At 41.6% G+C, this 22,023-nt stretch overlaps 3 protein-coding genes and 1 pseudogene across 9 annotated transcripts in view; 2 read left to right on the top strand and 2 right to left on the bottom strand.

Moving 5' to 3' along the window:
- Nucleotides 1–7,734, top strand: part of DHX33 (DEAH-box helicase 33) — a 23,512-nt gene extending 15,778 nt beyond the window's left edge. The window contains exons 11-12 of one of the 2 annotated variants that reach the window (XM_011359752.1): nucleotides 1,440–1,526; nucleotides 4,432–7,734. In XM_011359752.1, the coding sequence (XP_011358054.1) occupies nucleotides 1,440–1,526; nucleotides 4,432–4,740 (396 nt within the window). In that variant the 3' untranslated portion in view covers nucleotides 4,741–7,734. Of the gene's footprint in view, nucleotides 1–46; nucleotides 329–1,439; nucleotides 1,527–4,431 lie in introns of those variants that run through there. The other variant, XM_023530421.1, reaches the window with a different exon arrangement.
- A 744-nt stretch (nucleotides 7,735–8,478) lies between these two features.
- On the top strand, nucleotides 8,479–13,588 carry C1QBP (complement C1q binding protein). Its single transcript, XM_011359751.2, has 6 exons — nucleotides 8,479–8,781; nucleotides 9,350–9,500; nucleotides 11,289–11,382; nucleotides 12,589–12,684; nucleotides 12,939–13,061; nucleotides 13,203–13,588. Exons 1-6 carry the CDS (start codon nucleotides 8,556–8,558, stop codon nucleotides 13,350–13,352), a joined length of 840 nt encoding a protein of 279 aa, XP_011358053.1. The 5' UTR covers nucleotides 8,479–8,555; the 3' UTR covers nucleotides 13,353–13,588.
- A 66-nt stretch (nucleotides 13,589–13,654) lies between these two features.
- Nucleotides 13,655–22,023, bottom strand: part of RPAIN (RPA interacting protein) — a 12,652-nt gene continuing 4,283 nt past the window's right edge. For 3 of the 6 annotated variants that reach the window (XM_011359746.2, XM_011359747.2, XM_011359745.2), the window contains exons 4-7: nucleotides 19,582–19,693; nucleotides 19,365–19,428; nucleotides 18,090–18,230; nucleotides 13,655–13,801 (exon numbers count right to left, since the gene is read on the bottom strand). In XM_011359746.2, the coding sequence (XP_011358048.1) occupies nucleotides 13,772–13,801; nucleotides 18,090–18,230; nucleotides 19,365–19,428; nucleotides 19,582–19,693 (347 nt within the window). In that variant the 3' untranslated portion in view covers nucleotides 13,655–13,771. Of the gene's footprint in view, nucleotides 13,802–18,089; nucleotides 18,231–19,364; nucleotides 19,429–19,581; nucleotides 19,694–21,600; nucleotides 21,662–22,023 lie in introns of all 6 variants that reach the window. The other 3 variants (XM_023530422.1, XR_002780227.1, XM_023530423.1) reach the window with 3 other exon arrangements.
- Nucleotides 17,188–17,306, bottom strand: LOC111739495 (annotated as a pseudogene).

Below are 22,023 nucleotides of genomic sequence, written 5' to 3'. Positions count from 1 at the left end.
CTTGTCTCATTCCTTTTCTCTGATGATCCCTCCTTTCAGACATGTGGTTTAAGTGGATCTTCCCTTTTTTGGCTGAATCACCAAAAGAGCCACAAAAAGAATGCCAGATGTCATTTCAGAAACATCTGCGTACAAGGACAATACGAGGAAAGAAATGTAATTCCTGCCTTTCACTTTGCCTGTGTTTAACTCGTACTTAACGTGAGCAAGTTAGTTAAGTGTTTAAGTGTTTAGTGACCCAGTTCCTTAACTACCAAATGGATTTTTTCCCCACTTGCTTCTAATTTTCTTAATCGTAATTTTTGCTTGTATGACATTTCAGTTCCTTAGAACAAGATGGAAAATGGCAGTATATTGTTTCATTTATCAATACAATCAATAATTATTCCATGATTTAATTTCATCTGCATTTTAATATAGTCAATTCTTAAAAAAAAAAAAAAAAAGCTGCCACCCACTTTTAGCAGCTGTGAATATTTTGCTATATTTGCCTCAGTTTAAGGAAATGAAATGCTGTAGATTTATACAGCAACATCCCTGCCCTGCTCCTATCCCACTCCTTCCTCTCTATTTAACTACTGTCCTGAAGTTGGAATGTGTTCTCATGGATGATAACATACTTTTGCTTCATATCTATGAACATTAAGTACTATAAGTTCTTACACTGCCCTCTTTGCAGCTTGTTTCCACTTTCAGCACTGCAGTGAACATTTGTACAGGTCTCCTTGTCCACAACGGGATGAATCTCTGGGGTCAACACCCAGGAGTGGACCAGCTGCATCCAGCTTGACCAGGCTGGCATGTGGCTCCCCAGAGTTGTCAGTCCCTTTTTATACTCCCCATGATATGTATAAGATCCAACTTCTCCAGCTTTTTATACTCCCCATGATATGTATAAGGTCCATCTTCTCCAACTTTTAGTTGAAATGACTTTAATTTTTGCCAAGTTGATGGATGCAAATAGTATCTCAGCTATTTAAACTACTTTGCCTTGATTTCTCAGGAGACTTAGAATCCTTATGTAAGTTTATTGGTTACTAGTCATTTCTAGTTAATCTTCTGAGTGGTCTATTCCTATCCTTTGTCTATATTCTACTAGATTATTGGTCTTTTTCTTATTGATTTGTAGGAGTTTTTGTGTGTGTGTGTGTGTGTGTTTTTAATGTGTTCTGGAGGTATATTTCCTTTATTGGGTATAGTGATGCACACTTCTGTCTGTAGCTTCATGGTGACTTGATATAAGAAAATTTTTACTTTTACTTTAGTTTAAATTATTAATATTGTTTCTTATGGTTCATGCTTTTTGATATAAAGATATTTTCCTGTATTTATTTTTGGCAACTGAAGTTTTCACTCTGAATTAAACTATGTGCTAAAATGTTATATTATTTTCTCCATGGAAATGAGATGGTTGTGATATCTTTTTTTCTCCTTTTCAGGATTGGTGCAAAGAGAATTTTGTCAACAGCAAGAATATGATGCTAGTAGCTGAAGTCAGAGCACAGTTGAGGGATATCTGCTTAAAGGTATTCTGCCTTGTTCTTTGAGGGGAACTAAACTGTCACTTTTTTCTAGGTGAAAAATTTTTAATTGCTTATTGCTAGTGATTGCAAAAGAAACTCTTGTAGGAAAATTTTTAAATAAGGAAGAAAGTAAAAATTACCAATTCTGCCTCTATTTTGATCTATTTCCTCATAGCCTTGTTTTTAAATGTTTATTATGCAATTAAGTTACATTGTATATATAATTTATACTCAACTTCCAACTTTCCAATGTTAGAATTCTTCCTAAGACTTTTTTTTTAGTAGGAATGTCTTTTTTTTGAGATTACAAAAGCAGTGCATAATTGTTACAAATTGATGCAGTGCAGAAAATAGTGATATGTAACACCAAAAGTTTCAAAGTCTCCTGTGCCTCCAAAGATAAACCACTGTTAACAATTTGGAATAGATCCTTCTAGAATTTTTCCCTGTGTGTGTATGTTTTTGTGTATGTGTGTGTATACATACACATGGATATATATGTAAAATTTTCTTTTTAAAACAAATATGCAACTTGCTTTTTCCCACTTGGTAGACTTCTTAAATACTGAGTGTGTCTGGGTTGTCTTTCGTTGTATGTGTCTATCTCATTCTTTTGAGTGACTTCATAGCATTTCATTGTATCCACTACGTTTTACTTAACCAGGCCCTTAATGATGGTCATTTAGATTATAATGACCATCCTCCTACATATGTTTGTGGCCTGGTACACATAGAATGATGAATTCATGGATGGTGAATTTGAGTCTTAATAGTTATTGCCAAATCATCTACCAGAAAGTTTTCTATTAGCTTATATTCCCTCTTAGAGTACATGATGGTTTAAACTCCTGTCATGCGTATATTTAATGATTGAAGGACACTCCACATTTTACATCAGAAGTAGCAGTAGTTTATGGAAGCATCTCCTCTTGCTGAGCACTGAAAGTGCCCACTTTTTGCTGTTATAAATAACTCTGGTGAAGATCTGTTCATCAGGCCCCTTCTGAGAGAGCCACCTCAGTGCATACCGTCTGCACAGTCCTAGGAGAGTATTGCCTGTACCCAACCTGTGTCTTATACCAATGGCCTCTTGTTAGCACTGAAGCTATTTCTTTCCATAATAGCTTGCTGTGTTCTGAATTATACACATTTTTCTAACCCTGCTTGCCCTTGGACAGTTTTCTTTCCAGACCATCTCTTGGTTTCTTGAGTTTTCTGTTTATTAATGACAGTAGAAGTGGTGCTCCTCTGTTAGTTCTGACTTAGGAAGCTTTAGTAGCTGACCAGGCCTCTCTTTATATGCCAGACCCTGATCAAAGTCCAAGGGTTTTACAAATCTGCCTAAGACCAAGCATCTTAAGGAATAATCTAGAGGGACAATCTGACATGTGCGTATGTATATGTATATGTATGTATATATGTGTGTGTGTGTGTATATATATATATATATATATATATATATATATATATACACACACACACATACATACACGAATAACTCATGTGAGGAGCCAGTAATAATTATAATCACATATGTTTATGAAATAATTATTAAGACACTGTTCTAAGAACTTTTCATGTGATTGCTTTATTTGAAATCTTTACTTCACCCCCATAAGGTTGATTCTGTTGTTATTCCCATTTTACAGATGATGAAACTAGAGCCTAAGGAAGTTAAGTAATTTGCCCCAAATCACACAGCCAGTGAGTAGTGGAGCTGGCAGACTGAAAGAGGAGACTACCAGTTAGCAGTAGGACTCTGGGCTTCCTGGGGGTGGTGATCCTGAGCTACATCCTGACAGATGAGGAAATAATGTCTTCATCAGGCCAGGATCAGCTGATTGCAAAGAACTAAACCTCATGAGCTACCTTAAATGGAAAAAATGGGAATAAAGAGGTATCTCTGGGAACCTATGGGCAGGAGATAGTCCAGCCCCACAAGGACTGGAATGAGGAACCAGAAGAGGCTGTCAGGAGCCAGCACAGCTTTCTCTGGGCCTGCTTGACCTCTCATTTTGGCTGTTCTCTGCGTGTCTCCCCCCTCTCACCTTCTGCTTCAGCACATAAGTGACTGCTTTTCCTGGCCTCCCACTCAAGAGACTAACAGGGATTGGTCAGGTTTCCCATATTCAGACTCCAGATGCCTGGAGGAGAGAAACTGGCCCAGTATGGATCAGGCAAGTGTTCACCACTGGTTCAGCTGTGGTCTGGGGTATAATATAAGGTGATGTGACCTGCTCAGTGGGTGGTGAGCTAGGAGACACTGATGACTGGCACTTTCACCGTGGAGCTGAGGGGTGTTCTGTCTCCTAGGAGACACATACGAAGGCACCCTCATGGAATGGGCCTAGGGAAGAGAAGGCAGTTGATTTTGGAGGACCTGAGGAGGCTCATTCACAATTTGAAGCTTGCATTGCTTTGCCAGGAGCAGTGGAGACATCGAATGTTTTTCGGTGGATGAGGAATGACTCAAGCTGTGCTGGACGGAGCTTAATGTGGCAGTAGTGTGTGGATGGATGGGATTGAGGAGATGATGAATGATGCAGTTGAAGTCAGAAGGAAAGGCCTTCCCTTCCTGGGATGACCTGGGAGATATTTCTATGAAGGGGTGGGTGCTGACTCACCTAACCTGTCTGTGGTTTGGCATCTTATATTAGTCTCCTTCCCAGTCCCTCTTCTCCCAGGCTGTGGTTTTCCCATTTTTAGTCCACGCTCCTTTAACTGGGCCTCTTTCCCACCCATGCTGATCTCTAAGGCATTTGAGGAAATCACCTCCAAATGGCAACATCCACTTTGTTAGGCTTGCAGTGTGGGCTGCATTTTAGATGCAGTTGCTCCAGAGACTATGCAGTGCTGAGCAGTATATATGTTTTGGGTCTTTTCCATATCTTGCTTCCTCCTTAAACAGATGTCAATGCCAATCATGTCATCCCGAGGAGACACGGAGAGTGTCCGCCGCTGCCTGGCTCACAGCCTCTTCATGAGCACCGCTGAGCTTCAGCCAGACGGTACTTATGCCACTACAGACACCCACCAGCCAGTGGCCATCCACCCCTCGTCCGTCCTCTTCCACTGCAAGCCAGCCTGCGTCGTGTACACTGAGCTGCTCCACACCAACAAGTGCTACATGCGAGACCTCTGCGTAGTGGACGCCGAGTGGCTGTATGAGGCTGCCCCCGAGTACTTCCGGAGGAAGCTGAGAACAGCCAGAAACTGAGCCACCCTAGGCTGTTGCCAGAACTGGGAGCTAGGACAATCGCCATCCTCACAACTGACTTCCAGCTTGGCACCTAGAGAGGCAGCAGGTTTTAATGTAGCAGAATGTGCCTGACTTCCAGGAGCTCACAAGCGTCTTTGTTTAAACTCCTAAGACTGAACCATGTAGCTATGCACCTACCATTTATACCTTTGAAACCATCAAAATTATGCTTTTGGTTCTTGCTGGGTGCCTTTGGGTGACATAGTTAACTTCTGAGCCTCAGTTTCCTCATCTGCTAACTGGGTGTAATAATAATACTTATAGGGTTGGTGTCGTGAGGTTTAGAGAAAATGGAAGTACCCAGAGCTGTGCCTGGCCCACGTGAACATGATGAATTGTGAGTTTGGTGTTATTACTTTTTACATGATGTGAATTCGGTACAACAAAATGCCCCGAGTTCTTGTGACTAAGGAGGACTTTCTGGAAGAGGACCATAGGAGAGCACAAAGCTCGATGTTATCCTTGAATCTATTTTAATGTCTATCCGTATGAAGTTTTTAAATAGAAAACATAAGAGACTGACTTCCATAGAGGTTTCAGGAGGCTGATGCTGTTTGTCTCTTACCTCATGGGCTGGATGCCCCTGCTGAACCTCCTCCCTAGGGAGTGGACTCTGCTGCCTCCAGCAGAGTGTAATAAAGAAGCACACTCAGGTTGCTGAGCTGTGTCCCTTCGTTCCTGGTGCCTCTGTGGCTTATACCCCCATTTGTGCTTTTATGAGACCTGAAAGTTTCCTAGGTGAAGGTTGATTTATATCTTCTGAATCATGTCAAGTGTAAATATGGGAAACTGACCTTGTAGGGTGATGGCCTCTGACATACCCAGTTGCCATTTTTCTCTGTAACTGGGCCCATATAAATATGTGAGCATAAGGAAAGTCTCTGCACCACATTTCAGCCATTTCTCTTCTTTTGAGGCCTCTGGTCAGAGAGCTGTTGGGGTTGAGGGGGAGAGACGAATGATCAGTGAGAACCCAGACAACATTGGCTCATCCCATCCACCACAGCTGGTGTTTATAGTCTTGCATCTTATTTTCTATGATCTTCTTTCCTTCCTTGAGACTTGAGGACAACCTGGCTTTGTTACTTTCTAACTGTGCCAGTCACCCCTCTCTAATCCTCAGTTTCTACATTTCTGAGAGGGAATTAGAGGGTCTCCACAGTCTCTTCCTGTTCTCATATTTTAAGAAGGGAAAAGTCACCAAAGATTCTTCTTAGCTATTTAATTTTCAAGAGTAAATGATCTTCCCCCAGATGTCTTGCCCTAGAAGCCAAGATTTAGTCCTTTTATTTTGCTTCATTGGTCTAAACACACATGTACAATATTTTGGTCATTACTTAAAGATGACTGAAAGTGAATCATGCAATTTATAGTCAGGGGGCCAAACAGAGATCCTTCAGAGACAGTGGTCAGTCTCTTTATTCCAGATCCAGTGAACTCTTCAAGACTGTAACCTGCTGGAGCGCCCCATTCTGGGTCTCATCTGTCCACGCCTAAGTACTTCAAGACCGAATCAGGCTTTTGAGCACTAGCCCAATGGCCCTGAGAAGTCAAGCTTTTACCTAGTGTTCAGGGCTCTCTGGGCACTTCTGATTTAATTCTGTTAGAAATAGTTACATTTAGGCCAAATAGGATTCAACAGAATAGGATTTGACAAATTCTATATACCCTATCTTATTGAATACTTAGACTTGGCTGACTCTTCCTCAGATTGGCTTGTTTTTACCATTGCTGACTTTCTGAAAAGTTTTTCAGAAGGTTTTTAAAATGTATGTATTCTCATTTATTTAATAGAAGCCTAGGATGTTTAGTGTGACTTGGAAAAAGAAAATACTGTATTTTTAATCAAACATTCATCATGCTTGTAAAAAATAGTGGGGTGACTTATCATTTTCCTTGGCAAATTATCAAGAAGTGTTCTTTGGGGCAAGTAGAACTTGGAATAATTTGTGTCCAACTTAAGTACCTAAAGAGTTTCTGGAAGTGTAAATTCTTTCTGAGCAGGAATAAGGGATAAATAGCTTCTAAGTATATGTAAATAGATTCTAAGTAGCTTTAATGTTTCTATACTGGAATATATTTACCACTGTAACATTCTGGTAGGGTTTTAATACAGTAGATTTTTATTGGGCTTTTTAAAAAGTTAATTTTTAACATAGCTACTCAGGGATTAAATCAGATTGGAAAACCCATTCTGACCACATATTACTACAAAGAAATATTTATATTGAGCTGCAGGGGATAGTACATTTTAAATTTAAACTTTCTTAAAGTTAAATGTTGCACAATGATGTTGCAGTTTAATCTTGAGCTACTCTCTTTCAATTGGTAAAATCTCTAATGGTGTGCCACATTTTGTCCAACCTATGAAATCCGTGTCTGGGCAGATTGCTAGCTCCCACAAGCAGCTTCATGTAAATAGATCCACTTCAAACAGATCGTATGCCTCAGGTGTTGTGTCTTATTCTAATCATGGAGAGTGGAACATCCAGAGGAACACAGGTTTTTATTACAGGGGAAGAACTGCCAACACCTGGTGGTCCTTGTTTAAAAACCCTGTGTTGCATCTCCGCTGGTTGTAAATAGATGCCAGAATGGAGGCAAGTTTTTGCTCTGGGTAAAACTTTTTATGTACTGTGATAAATCCATTTAATCCAGCTGTCAAGAACTGCTTGGAACCATGGCTAGGCATCTAAAATACCATTTCTTGAGCATTAAAGCAAACAGTGCACCTGTCAGGAAACAAGGATTTGATTATATTTTATTTGACCAGAATAACTTGCGGGAGGTGGGGGGGGGCACAGAAAAATCAAGTTGGTTCAGGTTTATGTTGTATTTTAAGAATCTGGTATTGTTTAAATAGACATAGCTCTATAGAAACATCACTTCTTGTATATAATGCTCAAATTTGCACATGACTATCAAATCATTAAAAATGAATCTTGTACATGATGAGTATGGCTTCTTTCTAGAGTCTCCTTAATTACAGAATGCTGTTTAGAATAAATTATTAATCTTATCTTTGCCACCAATTGGGAAGACTTTCTATCATCTATTCTGTGTGTACTGGTAAGGTAGGAACATCATTTCTTAAATATTTTGTAGCGTATGGCTTCTTGCCCCTAGAAAAATGATATCCCATCAGAACCTGAGAGCAAGCTTGGAGGGTATGAAGAAAGAAGGTCGCAGGAATTAGCCCTTCAGGAGCTCCCAGCCTGTTGCGGGTGAGGGAAGGCTGCTAGGTAAACCAGCAATGCCAGAAGATTTCTCCTTAGAAAAGAACGAAACGTATGGGGCTGGGGGTACACAGGCGTGAGTTCTGTTTCATGGAAGATAAAAGGAGGTTCCAGGAAGGCATCTTAAGGGAGATGACCTTGAAGGCTGGCTGGTCGTTAGGTTGTTGGCGGCGGCAAGAGTGTATTCCACGAAGTTATAGAAAACCTGGCGTGCTTTGAGAACAGTAGATGGAAATTTGGAGAGCGTAAGCAGCCACTGGAGAAGAGTGATTCTGGCAAATTAAACAAAGCCTTGCACACCATACTCAGGCGGGTGGACTCAGCTAAAAAGTTCAGTTACTGGATTTGAGGCCCTCGGGAGACTGAGCCGCGGGCAGCCAGCAGAGGGCGAGGTTCTGCCCACGGTGCCTTTGACTTGCAAACTGACGGTACGGAAGTGGTTCCCGGGAGGGGGCGGGACTTCCGGCGGTGCGCTCGGTCAGGGGGCGCTTTGGACCTTGTTGTCCTCATCCGCACGTGTCTGCCGCCTTCTCCGAGATGCTACCTCTGCTGCGCTGTGTGCCCCGCGCCTTGGGCTCTGCCGTCGCCGGCCTCCGCGCGGCCGCTTCCCCCCCGCCGCTTCGGCCGCTGCTGCAGCCGGTGCCGCGGCCGTGCATCCGGCCTTTTGGGGTCCTCAGCGTGCGCGCGGGGTCTGCGCGGCGGCCCAGCCTCCTGCGTCCTCGCGAGCCTTGCGCTTGTGGCTGCAGTGAGCTGCATACGGAAGGTGAGTTTGCTCGCGTGGGCCGGGGCCGTGAGCGGTAGATTCCTGGATAGGATGGAGGGCGGAGGCCGAGGAGTGTAGACCACGAGTGGGCCACCCGGAGCCGCCCTATGAGGTCCAGAACATTTTCCCAAGTGATTGGCAACCAGAAGGTGAAACCCACGTGTGATCACATTTCCCCTCTTCACCCATCTTCTTAAGTGTTTTATTTTGGGGCGAGATATACAGTTAAGCCCTGGAAGGCTACTTTATCCTGTCTTTCAAAAAAGGAACTTTCGGGAAGGCCCAAGGTTGTGGTGGAAAGTAGTGTGGTTATGCCTTTTAGCAAGTGGAAGAAGTTTTATTGGAACTCTCTTGCTTTGTGTGAAACGTCGTAATGAGTTCACTGTCGCAAATCACTTCTCCAGAATCAATCACAGCTTTCTTACAGTATTAGGTATTTTTTACAGATGCAGAAAAGGAGGCTTAGTGTATACGAGATGAGCTACCTCCCCAGAGAAGGATTAACAGATTTCTGGCTAGAGTAACCTAGGTCATTTATACGTTTTAAATTGATGGACTTTCATTGTAGGGGACAAAGCTTTTGTTGAATTCCTGAATGATGAAATTAAGGAGGAAAAGAAAATACAGAAGCATAAGTCCCTCCCCAAGATGTCTGGAGGTTGGGAGCTGGAAGTGAATGGGACAGAAGCTAAATTAGTGCGGAATGTTGCTGGAGAAAAGTAAGTACTAGAGGCATCTCTTCCAGGGCCCTAAATCCATGACCCTACAGGACCTGCCCTGAGTCATTCCCAGAATAGCTTAAGGCAGGTACTTTGACACGTGGTTTCCAAGATACAGGATTCATTTGGATAATTTCATATGTTCCAGGTAATTCATTCACTGCACATAAATTTCCTGTGGGCTGGTTACTAAGGAAACAGTAAGGAGGTAGAACAAAAGTATGTAGCTAGAAGTCTGTTGAACCACTAGAGACATTCAGTAAACCCCTACTGGTGGTGGAGGCCATGCCCCTACCTAAATCCAGGCATGCAGATTTAGAAATTCTTATAGTACTGACAGCATCAGTTTGATCTCAGGTTTATAGTCTTGACTCACTGAACTACAGGCTCTGGCTGAGTAAAACAAGGCCTCTGCTCCCTAATGTTTACAATAAGTGAAAATACAAGACGTGTACTTATTTATAACAAGATGGTTACCATTAGATGGGGAGCTTTTGACCTAGCTCAGCTGTTTTAAGTCTGTGATCCATTTTGAGTGGATTTTATATATTGTGAAGTAGGGTTTGGATTATTTTTTGCCTAGCAGTATGGTGTGTTTAGTCTCACTTATAGGTCAATTGTGCATACTGTAACTTCAACCTAAACCATTTTCCTAGGGTGAGTCATAGCCAGTTTGGGGCCATTGTAAATAATGTTTTAGGAGCTCAGTTTGGTCATCATTAGATATTGTGGCTGAACCTCAAACCACCATTCGATCTATGGAAAAGTGGCTTCCTGGCAAGGCAGCCAGTTAGCACAGCTTCAGAAAGCAGCAGTTACAGTGTGCTGTTGTATGCAAATAGTGCCTGCTGGAGTCGCACAGCCCAGCAATGCTAATTCCAAATCTCACATTATTTTTCATTTCGACTCAAACTTTGAGACATGATATGACAGGTGAGGATTCTTACACTTTAAAATTGTCATTAGTGTTTCTGGCCTGCTTTGTGATTATAAAACTTCCCACAGTACTCTGAAGAATGACTGTACTGCAGCGTATTGTTCTTTGTGAGGCTTCCCCTTCCTGGAGCCAGCACTGCTCTTGGTCCTTAGCTGATGCAACACTCCAGTGCTCCTTCTTCCTATCCTCCGAGGGGCAGATTTTCTGATGGAGAAAAGCTTTTTAAAGGAGGCAGCTATTTCATCCCAGCCGCTTCTCAGCTGCTCACCACCACTGGAGGATGCCCTGGAAAAACCAGTGAGCAATGTCAGCTGCCTGGAGATAACCAGTGGACACAAGTTGGCAGTGAGCCCTTGGATGCTGGCCTGGTAGTAGTCCACACATGGTTCTTTTTGGCTGAAATAAACTTGGGTCTATTGGTTTGACTTCCAGCACCTGGCACATACTAGGCAAATTCAGTCCTGCTAAATCCATTCCAGGGTGGGATGTAGACTTTAGATATAAAAACAGCTAGGATAGAGACATTGTTTCAACTATAGCAGACCTCAATACTTATTTACTCAGTTAAAATTCCTTTGTTGGGAAGGGGGCTGGGTGAAAAAGATGAAGAGATTAAGAAGTACAAACTGGCAGTTACAAAATAGTCACAGGGATGTAAAGTAGTACAAAGGGAATACAGTTAGTAATATTGTAATAACTGTGTGGTGCCAGGTGGACATGTGGGGGGGCATCACTTCGTAAATTATATAAATGTCTAACTACTATGCTATATACCTGAAACTAACATATTGACTGCTAACTGTAATTGAAAAATACTACTATACCTTGTCTGTTGTGTTTTACCTCTGTAGGATCACTGTCACTTTCAACATTAACAATAGCATCCCACCAACATTTGATGGGGAGGAGGAGCCCTCTCAAGGGCAGAAGGTTGAAGAACAGGAAGTAAGCTTGTAACCAGCTTTTCTCCTGAGTTCTGACAGGCTTCCAGGGGCTTAGAGGAGCATTGTTTTTGTTTTTAATTTCTCTAATGCTAGAAGGAAAGAGAATGCAGAGAACAACCATCCTTGGGACTCTACTTCTAGAGCAGCAGTTTCTGGCCAGCTTCAGCACCAGGAATGTATGGCCCCTTTTCTTTCCCAGGGACTGAGTAAATTGCCATCTATAGGATTAGGCTTTATAGTTTGGCCTGTGTTCTCCTAATGGAAGGTAACGGAATCTGTCTTAATTACTCCTTCCATGATGGGGGAAGATGTTTGATATCAAAGATTATCATTTGGAGTGTTTCTAAGGTATGTTCTAACATATCATGGGCTGGAAATAAACACCAGCCACTTAACCAGAGTAGCAAAGCTGCCAGTGCATCAGAGATTTAACATCAGAGATTTTGGCAAGGTCTTATATTGCTGGTCCTCTTAGTTGGACGTGGATGGTGCCCAGTCTCCAAAAATTTTAAGAAGCAGTGTGTCTTGCCTAGAAACTAGCTGGTATAAGGGCCACATCTGTATTGTCTCATGAACTAGCACAGAGAGCACAGCTCCCTGGTGTGCTATCTCAGCCACCCTGACTAGGATCTCTCTGACATCGGATGGCTCACCATCAAAGGGAAAATTGCTGTTATTCATACATTAGGACTGCCATTTAGCTAGATGCATCAGCCTTTGGTCCTGGGCTATAGGAAGATCCCAAAACAGTCTGTTGGAAAGAGATCTTGAAGCTTTGGGCCAGCTTTGCAGTTTATAGATGGAGAAACAGACCCAGGAAGATTAAGGAAAAACCTAGATCATAGTTAATTGGCACATAACTAGGGCTGAAATTCAGATTTCTTAATTCAAAATCTAGTATGTTATTTAAACAAGTTGAGTGCTAACAGAAGTGAAATACTGAACTAAATATACTGTACCCTCTAAAACATAGTCTTTAACTCTAGAAAAGATCAATAGGAAGAATTCAGCCCAGCCTCCTGAATGAGCTGGTATGTGGCTTTAATACTGTTAAAGATTCTAGGCTCCTTATTTGGAAATGCTATAGCATAAGACTTTAAAAATAGCTAAATAATATTATAATAGTGACGGCCAAACCCCCTGAATTGGTCCAGGTAACCAACCCCTGCCAACAATGGCATATACTGACTGACTTTTGTTTCCCCAGCCTGAATTGACATCTACTCCCAATTTCGTGGTTGAAGTCATAAAGAATGGTACCAAGAAGGCCCTTGTGCTGGACTGTCACTATCCAGAAGATGAGGTATTGAGGACGGGGTGCTAGCACTTTGGCATCCCTGGGGACAAGTAGGGCTTCTAAAGACCTTACTTCTAGAGACCTTACTCTAACTTAGATCAGCAAAGCAGCGCAAAAGAGGTATGGGGGATGAGGGAGCAGATATAGGGGATGAGGTTAAAATCTGGTTAGTTTCAGCCTATAAATAGTCCCTTTTCTTTGCATAAGTCTGGCTTGTCCAAGAAAACCCTTCCGTTTCCCCAACTACTGTCTCTTGTCAGGTTGGACAAGAAGAGGAGGACGAGAGTGACATTTTCTCTATCAGGGAAGTGAGCTTTCAGTCCACCGGCGAGTCTGACTGGAAGGACACAAATTACACACTCAACACAGATTCCCTGGACTGGGTGAGTGCTTGATAAGATGGGGTGCCCTTGGGCCTTAGCAGGGGAGGGTCCTAGTTCAAGGAAAAACAAAGAAGCATTTTAATTAGTCCAAGGAAAGACAGAAGCATTTTCTTCTTAAACTAATGTTGTTTCTCCTTCTAGGCCTTGTATGACCACCTAATGGATTTCCTTGCGGACCGAGGGGTGGACAATACTTTTGCGGATGAGTTAGTGGAGCTCAGCACAGCCCTAGAGCACCAGGAGTACATTACTTTTCTTGAAGACCTCAAAGGTTTTGTCAAGAGCCAGTAGAACACACAAGACGCTGAACACCTTTATTTTATGGCAGGCTTTGGCCAATCAACAAAACCTATTCTGAAGCCAGACGTGTGCTTTGAAATGGTTTTCATCCTAATATCATGGAAAATAATTCAAATTTAAATTATTTGTTGCCCTCTTATTTACTACTCATTTCTTTACAGATCTATCATTTCTAGATTTTTGTATAACATAATGATGGATAATAAAATTGGTTTATCTCCTCTAAAGTGATTTGTCTTTTCTATTTCTATTCCTTCCCCCTTCAACCTGCATTACAAAATACCAAGAGCAGAGACATTTGAAAAGTTTTAATATAAAATAAGTTATAAATTAAAAATTTGTATTTACAAGGCCCCTTCTTAGATGCGACAAGTTGTTTCCAACCCAGTAGAATGACGTAAAGGCTGGCTTTAGATGATCACAGCCCAAGTATCACAAGCCTGGATTTAAATAGAAAAAAGTTAGCTTAAATTGTTTTGTCTCAATATGTTATTAAAAGTTGTAATCAGTAATAACATTTATGCTGCAATTAGAATTCCGACATGAGATGATGCCGAGTTCAGTTACAATTGTGAAATAGTTCAGTGGTGTAGTTAGAGGCTGCTGACGAGTCCTGTTCTCAGGCTTCAATGTACCTCAGTCTGACCTCAAAACAACTTCCTTTGAAACCAGCAGCAGCAATGCAGTCTTAAGCTAAGATCAAATCCTAGAGATGGACTAATCAAATATCCTCACCCTCAGGAAACCAGTGACCAGAAAGATTATTCAAACTTCTCAGAGATGGCAGCTTTTATAGCCCAGCAAGGAGGTGAGGTCTCTTCAACATAGGACAAGATAAACAAGCATGTGCCATAGGGAGGTACAAACCATGCATGCTCACAATCAAAACTTGGAGGCCCATTAATTCTAGCATGGTTTCCCCTAACAATCAGTCAACACTTAAAGTATAAAACTGACACCTGATTCCTTGACAGCTCAGCCACACCACTATGCTAAGGAACCCTGTGTTTAACCTTGACTCTACACTTCTTTAGGTAATATACTTGGATTTCTGGTGGTCTAGCCCATTGCATCCCTATGACTACCCTTAACCGCTCCTCACATTTCAAATTTTCCAAGTCCCTATGGCTATATATACCCACTTTCTGTAACCTACACCTATCTTCCTCATCCTTGCCATCTATGCTGAAACACCCTATAGCCTGACCTCACTGGATATTGAACCCAATGATCCATGGTTTCCCTATAAGTGAAACCAGATAAGTGGCACACTGGAACTCTAGAGCATTCCAAATGACCTACCTTTCAAAACAGTAAACTCTGGCATAGGCTACTGAATATAATTTTGTCCTTTCCTGTTTCACCTTTGCTATGACACCCTCCTCCTTTGCCCTCAGGGCCCAACAATGGTCTCCCTGCCCACCCAAGAGCCAGCATTGTCAATCATGTCCTACAACTGCTGATGCTTCCCACAGCACTCTTTCCAAACTTCACCCTCCACTTGGCTTTGTTGCTGCTCTGAGCTGCAAGGCACTGATGTCAGGTGAGCAGACAACTGCAGGTGGACACTCAGCAACTAGGCAATGCTTCACGTCCTCTTTAATTGTCCTACCCATTCCCTCTAATACTTGGTCTGGAACTTTCACACTCTCAAGGAGCTCCACACTCTAGCTCAGTTCCACTGTACTCTGAATGGCTCACTTGTTCATCTCACTGAGAAGGCAGAAGCCAAAGCTATCTGACCTTATGCCCCTTCAACTCTCCTCCCTCTACTTCAACTCATTTCTCCAAACATTAGACCTACCTATGTGCCAAGGACTAGGAATAAAAATATGGTCCTTGCCCTTGAGAACAAAGCTCTAAACAGGTAACTGCAGCAGTGCTACAGAGACAGTAGCGAGCAGAGTAGAAGCCCAAGAAGAACCTGCCAATTCTGCATGAGGGGTCAGGCTTCACTGATTATCTGGCATACAGCAGTGCTCAATAACATTTGTGTAAATGATCCTTGAGCTGAGTGGGAGGAGCCAAAGGCATATCAGACAATAGCACAAGAGCATGGAGGCCCGAAAACACTTGCATATTTGAGAATCCACAAGCAGTTCTAGATGGCTGGAGCAGAAGGGTGCATGTACCTATAATCTATAGGAAGTAGTGACAGGTTTTATCTAAACTTCACCCACTGTGTCTCCTTCTATACAATCTGGAAAAAAGCCATGTCCCTCTACCAAGGCCTGACCCTGGAGCTGAAAATAGCAGGGGTGCTATAACCATTGAAACCTGGGCTCCAATACCAGATGTAGCTTTTCGTAGCAGTACCATTTGGCCAAATCTTCTCATCTGAACGTTTCCTGTTCCTAACATTGGGAACAATATCCACCTTGTGATGAAATGATGTACATAGAACACTTGGCACACAGTTAAGTGTTTAATAAATCTAATTCTACTGCCCTCCTTCCCCACAATCCCATCCCTTCTGGTAGGTCTAGGCCCTTATTTCCTCACTTATCTACCCACTCCCACCACCTAGCCCTCCGGTGAATCCTTCTCAATTTACAAATGCACTCAATGGTCTTCCTTCTAAAAAGGCAAATTAATATCTTTCTTCCTCTTTATAGCTAAATTTCTTGGAAAAACTGTAATACAGTTACTGTTTCTACTTCTTGGCTCCCTACTCACTCAAATTCCTAAAACTGAAATCAGGTGGTAGCTACCTGACCCTTTGATTCCACCGAAATCGTCTATATAAAGTCATCAATGTCTACCTCAATCCCTATGGTGAGTGCTACTACCCACTCAACTCCTTCCTTTGGGAAATGTCCACACCTTCCATACTTCTGTTCTGCAGCCTCTGTTCTTTACCTCCACTTGTTCCCTTAAAGCGAAAATGTAGGCAATGCCCAAGAATACATCATTAGTTTTTTCTACAAGTCCTCCTTTGGCACTGTCATCTCACGTACGACTTTTAGCAATCATACAGAAGCAAGCAACTTCTAAAGCTATCCCTTACTCTCAGCTCCACTCCTAACTCTACCAAAACCTGGGTGTCTCACAGAAATCTCAAATCCAGCATGTCCACAGTTGAACTCTGAAGTTCTCTGCACAAACCTTGTCTTCCACACATGGCCCCACCACTGCCCGGTTAACCAGCCTTGAAACCTCGCATCTTTGATTCCTCCACCCTGACATCTGCGGCTACAGAATTTCATCAATTCACTTCCTAAGCCTCTCACATCCATTCAACCCACACCATTGTTATTGCCTAAGTTCGAGCCCTCTCCACTTCTCCCACAGAGTAGTGGACAGCCTCTTAAATGTTGTTTCTGACTCAAGACATCTCACATACACAGCAACTATATTAACTCTCTCATAAGATCATGCTGTTTCTTTCCCTCACAAACCCAAAGTTCCAGATAAGCAGAATGTGATACTTTTCATATACACTCCACAATTTTCTGCCTCCCTACCTTTACGTTAGCTGGGGATCTTCCACTTATGCTCTTCCCCAGCCTTGCCATATCTACATGTCCAAATCCTATTCCACACTTCAAAGCCAAGGTTAAATGCCTCCTTTAGGAAGTTCATCCATAAATGAAATCACCTCCTCTGAACCCCCTTAGATCCTCCCCTGATGGCTCTCCAAGGGTACTTACTACTTGCTTTCTGTATTCTCTTAATCACTAATCCTAAACTTGAGCTCTGGGAGAAAATGCATATTTTTGAATTTTAAACAGTCCTTAATACATTTTTTTTAAAGGCTGAGACCTGAATCTGTTTTATTTTTTATTATTATTTATTTATATTATTTTTTTTTTTTTTTTTTTTTTAGCGCCTACAGCACTTGGTATTCCTAGGTAGTCTCCCATCCAAGTACTAACCAGGCCCAACCCTGCTTAGCTTCCAAAATAAGACAAGATCGGGCTTGTCCAGGGTGGCATGGCCATAGACCTTTACATTTTTTTTAAATGAATGAGTGGAATTAAATAACTTACAGAAGAACTTTATAAAAGTGAAATGTTGGCTGTGTTGCTGGGCAATGTTGCTTAAAATACCAACTCCTATAGGTAAACTGTATTTGGAATAAGAGGGCCTTGAATCAACTATAAATACCCAGTAGGAAGCCAAGTTTTAGACTTCCCTAAGTGTAGACTGCTCACAATCTCAAAGTTCTTCTTGCTTGGGACATGGAAGCTATATCCATAGGTTATTGTAAAAGGTACTGGTCCCTACAGTAAGCTTAAGGCTTCTAAACCAGAGTGGCTCTCTACCTACTTGTGTGGTCCTATTCCCTCACACCTGAGTTGTCACTTAGAGAAATTCTTGCTAAAGAGACAAGCCTGATGCTGCCCTGCTGTGTTTCCTATTCTGTATCGTTCTATGAAACTAATACCAGGATGGCCTAATTCAGTCTTATGAATATGAAATAATCAGCTTCATCTAAGACCACTGCTGCTAATCAAATAAGAGTAGCCAGTGCAGCCAGGATCCCTATCAAAAACAATGCACTCTCCACAATCCTGTGCTACCTGACTCTTCCTCTTTCAGGGAATGACTGGCCTTTTAGTTGAACTGACTTGTTACTTTCACTTTTCTATTCAAGTAAAATCCTCAGAAAATAAACTGCATTTTTAAATAATTTTTAAATAAACTGTTTCCAAGCTATTTTTTACTAGGGTAGGAATAAAACCAAACACTGATCCAGTCTTACCACTGGTCCCATGAGAGGCTTACCAGACAGCTCATGAGAAGACTGGACTTTTCTTCTGTCCCTTCAGTGACTGAAAACCCAGGTATGTGGGGACAGTGTGCACTGTGCTCATTCACACTGACCTCTAAACAGGCACGAAGTTTCTGCTCTGTCAACTCTGGAGACTAAAAAATAAAAAAGTTAAACTACAACCTAATATTAGTTACCTCATAGTCAACAGGTTGAAAATCCTGATTCTTCATGATTGGCTCGCTGTGATGGCTTGATTCCATGGACCTTTAAATACGCTATTGGGCTCATGATAGTACTAAAAAGATCTCTTAACCAATCTCCATCTAACCACCTCTCTAGAACAACCAATGCTCTCCACTCTTGCTATAAAACACATTGTCACTTATAGCACCAGGAGCACTCAGAGCCTCCCTTATACTTCTGCCTCTACCAGCGAACTGTATCCCTACCAAGGGCCAGCATTACTTGGTCCCAGATTTGCTTGTGCTAATTAAACTTGCTGCTGAAACTGAGAGTAATTTAAGTACACAGTATGTAAACCAATGAAATAAAAGAACGAAAATAAAGTTGGTTTTTTTATGTGTGATAATAAGTGGAATGTTTAGAAAACAATGAGTTGCTTTAAAAAAAACTGTTAAATTAGGTAAAAGATAGGGAGGAAAAATCCTAAAGTTGTGCACTCAGCTTCTTGATGCACTTTACAGAAACAAAACTGGAAACTCTAAACTATGCATTGTAAGAGTGGTTTACATAAAAAGACTAAGTTCTCCAATCAGGAGAGTCCTACTCAAGGACTAGCAAGCAAATTTGTATGTTCAAAATGTATTATCAATGTTTCATTTTTATAATTCGCCACTTTAACCAAATGACAAACTTTCGGTCCACATCATGTCAGATAAGAGGGCTCCTTCTGTATTTTAAGATGACTGAAGCTTACAAATTCTGAACGTAAGTGTCCTCGTATATGGAAATTTTTTATGGAAGATCAGATACAAGAGCTTCCAATTCTAAACTAGGCTGTCTATAAAGATCTTAAGCAGTGGTACATTTATAAGTGTTTAACAAATGGCTCTGGGAAGGGAGCAGGGAACACCCTGATTTGCAGTGCTTAACAATTTCCATACTGTATATACTCTCACCATGGCTGATTTCAAGCTACCAAGGTGAACTAAACATGAGTTGGGAAAAGATGTGCACAGTTGGCTCCAGCACACCACTGAAGCTTCTTAAAGAAAGTAGATATATGTGGAAAGAGGTGACTCAAAATCTGTATGTGGAACACTTACATGACATGGGATGTACAGGCCACACTGACACATGACCACACCGCCTGTTATTCTCAGGTTGTACCTAGAGGCAGAATCGGGATCCCAGAACTTCATGGCCAGCAGACCAGGATACCCAAATCTTTCCAGATAACAAATTGGGGAGAGGGGACATACCACCCACCTTGGAGTGGGGGATGGGAACCAATAATGCTGAAAAGATTTGGAAAACTCTTACTTTGTACACACAGGACAGATGAGGGAGTTTGCTTCCCACTCCGCCAGTATGACGCTGAGACACTTTTCATCAAACTGCAAGCTCTTCTCATATTCACTGATAATGGACTGTTCTGCAAGGCAATGGACAGTTTAAGTGCTTCACCATGATTCACCTGGATTACTCTGTTTTTAATGCTAAACTTCACCTTCGAAGGCTTCATCCACACAGAGAAAAATTCAGGCAAAATCATGCTACCAATCACTAGATATTTACTGCCATCAGGCTTCCTCTTGTTGGAGCCCTCCCCTCCCGTCCATCCTCTCCTTATGAGCACAAGAGGTGAAGTAGTGAGGCTAAGGGACAAGGAGTAAACTTTCACACATCTCCAGAGGCCATAAAAGCAGAGATGTAGGGTGTCAGAGTCCCAGGGGGAGCTGGAAAAAGCTAATACTTATAGGGCATTTATTTCTGACCCCAGGCCCTCCCTGCTAAGTATAAAGTGATCTGTTCCCCAATGTCCATATACTTAGAATCTGTGTTGTTCAGAATCTTGTGTGTTCATTCATTCAACAAACACACAATGATATCTACTATGTGGCAGGCATGGGGTACAAAGATGTAAAAGACTGGTCTCTGCTCTTGAGGAGCTCACAATCTAGACTTTAGCACGGGGGTCAGCAAACCACAGCCCACAGGCCATATCCGGCCCACCTTCAGTTTTTTAAATAAAGTTATACAGAAACATAGCCATGTTCATATGTTTATGTATTGTCTATGGCCGTCCCCATACTGCAACAGCAGAACTGAGTAATTGCAAAGAGAAATCATGGACCATAAAGTCTAAAATATTTACTATCTGGCCCTTCAGAGAAAGTTTACCAAGCTCTGTTCTAGAGTATTCTTTATGACTGAGTATGGCAGAACACAGTAAATCCTTATCACTTTGTAGTTTTAAAATATAATCCAGAAGAAATATTTAGTAAGTCCTTTGCTTCACGACTATGATAGGTTTTATAGGTAAGGGTGAAGGATGAATCCATAAAAAAGATAACAACAAAAAAAAATCTGCAGTCTAACGAGAGTCAGTAATACCAATCATAACTAACACTTGCATAGCACTTACAATGTGCCAAATGCTATTTTAAGTCCTTTACATATATTAATTTTTTCACTAATATTAGCCTTATTTTAAAGATGAAGAAACTGAAGCACAGGGAGATTAAATGCTTTGCCCAGTGCCACATAAGTTAAAGTGATAAAGCTGCGAAGTGAATTTTAGAAATCTGGCTCAAGAGTCCATGCTCTTGTGTCCTCATAATAATAGCTATCATTTGTTGAAAGCTTTATGCTAGGCCCTTCTCTAAGTCTTCTATACATATTATTTAAGCCTACAAACAAACTTATAGGATAGGTCTATTATCTCTATTTTACAGATGGTAAAAACTAAGCCTACTCAAAATATGCCTATGTGGAATAAATGAATGAATTATATAAGGTGCTAAATTATACACTCTACAATACTATGGATGCTTCTGGGAGTGGATTCTCACAAGACCCTGGCGAGTCAGTAAAGAATGGATGAGAGAGAAGGCACTTAACTTAGGTAGCACAAGAGATCTGATCATATACTATATCCTGCAAAGTGACAAGATTACTACTAATCTATTAATAGAGAGGTACTGTAGGATAGTAGAATAAACATGAGAACTTGATTCATAAAACTGATTTTGCTTCCCATCTCCACTGGCTGTGCATCCTATGTAAGATACCAGTCTTTTCTGTCTCACACTATCTTGCAGAGTAGCCACAAGGAGAAAATAAGCATGGAAGGAGAATCTGAGCACAAGGCCTAGCACACTGAAGATTCTTATTACTGGGAAGACAGACAGCCAAGACTTCAGAGTAAAAACAGAGACTTCTGGACACTTGACTGAAGATGGAATTACAGGAGGGGTGTTAAGAACTAAGTATGTTCAGAAAAAAGGTCAGCATTAGAGTAGCTAGATAAAGGCAGGAAGGACCAGTCCCAGAGTTCACCTTGGTCAGTCAGCTCCTGTTGGATTTCCTCCAGCACAGCCAAGTCCATCGGCTGCTCCAACTGCAAGAGAAAGTGAAGTTATCAGAGGTCTGAAGTTATAATCAGCTGTCAAGACTCACAATGATTCATACTTGGAGGCTGGCTTGAAGGTTTACCTGAGGAAATCAGTCCAGTCCTTCTGTAGACTATGCTGACAATGAAGTGATGTGGTCATGCTGAAAAGTCATCAACAAATGACTAAACTACCCAGTAACAAAGTAATGGCACTTAATTTAGGAGAGACCGTATAGAGCTAAGTACATGGTTCTGCCAAAGCTGTGTGGCCACTAGAAAGTTCCTAATCCCTGTAAACCTCAGATTGGGCTTCTGTAAAGTGGAAATAATACCTACCCAAGGTTATTGTGAGTACTAATTGTGATTAT

Source organism: Pteropus vampyrus, unplaced genomic scaffold, assembly GCF_000151845.1.
Source record: "Pteropus vampyrus isolate Shadow unplaced genomic scaffold, Pvam_2.0 Scaffold50, whole genome shotgun sequence".
In the NCBI taxonomy this organism is placed as follows: Eukaryota; Metazoa; Chordata; class Mammalia; order Chiroptera; family Pteropodidae; genus Pteropus; species Pteropus vampyrus.
Note: the sequence above shows the minus strand (reverse complement) of the source record. Positions and strands in the feature narration are given on the sequence as shown.

What these genes read in the sequence shown, in the direction of transcription:
- C1QBP (XM_011359751.2), top strand. Translation starts at nt 8,556, where the DNA reads ATGCTACCTCTGCTGCGCTGTGTGCCCCGCGCCTTGGGCTCTGCCGTC. An exon ending in CAGTGAGCTGCATACGGAAG is followed by an intron (nt 8,782 to 9,349) that starts GTGAGTTTGCTC and finishes CTTTCATTGTAG; the next exon opens with GGGACAAAGCTTTTGTTGAA. An exon ending in CGGAATGTTGCTGGAGAAAA is followed by an intron (nt 9,501 to 11,288) that starts GTAAGTACTAGA and finishes TTACCTCTGTAG; the next exon opens with GATCACTGTCACTTTCAACA.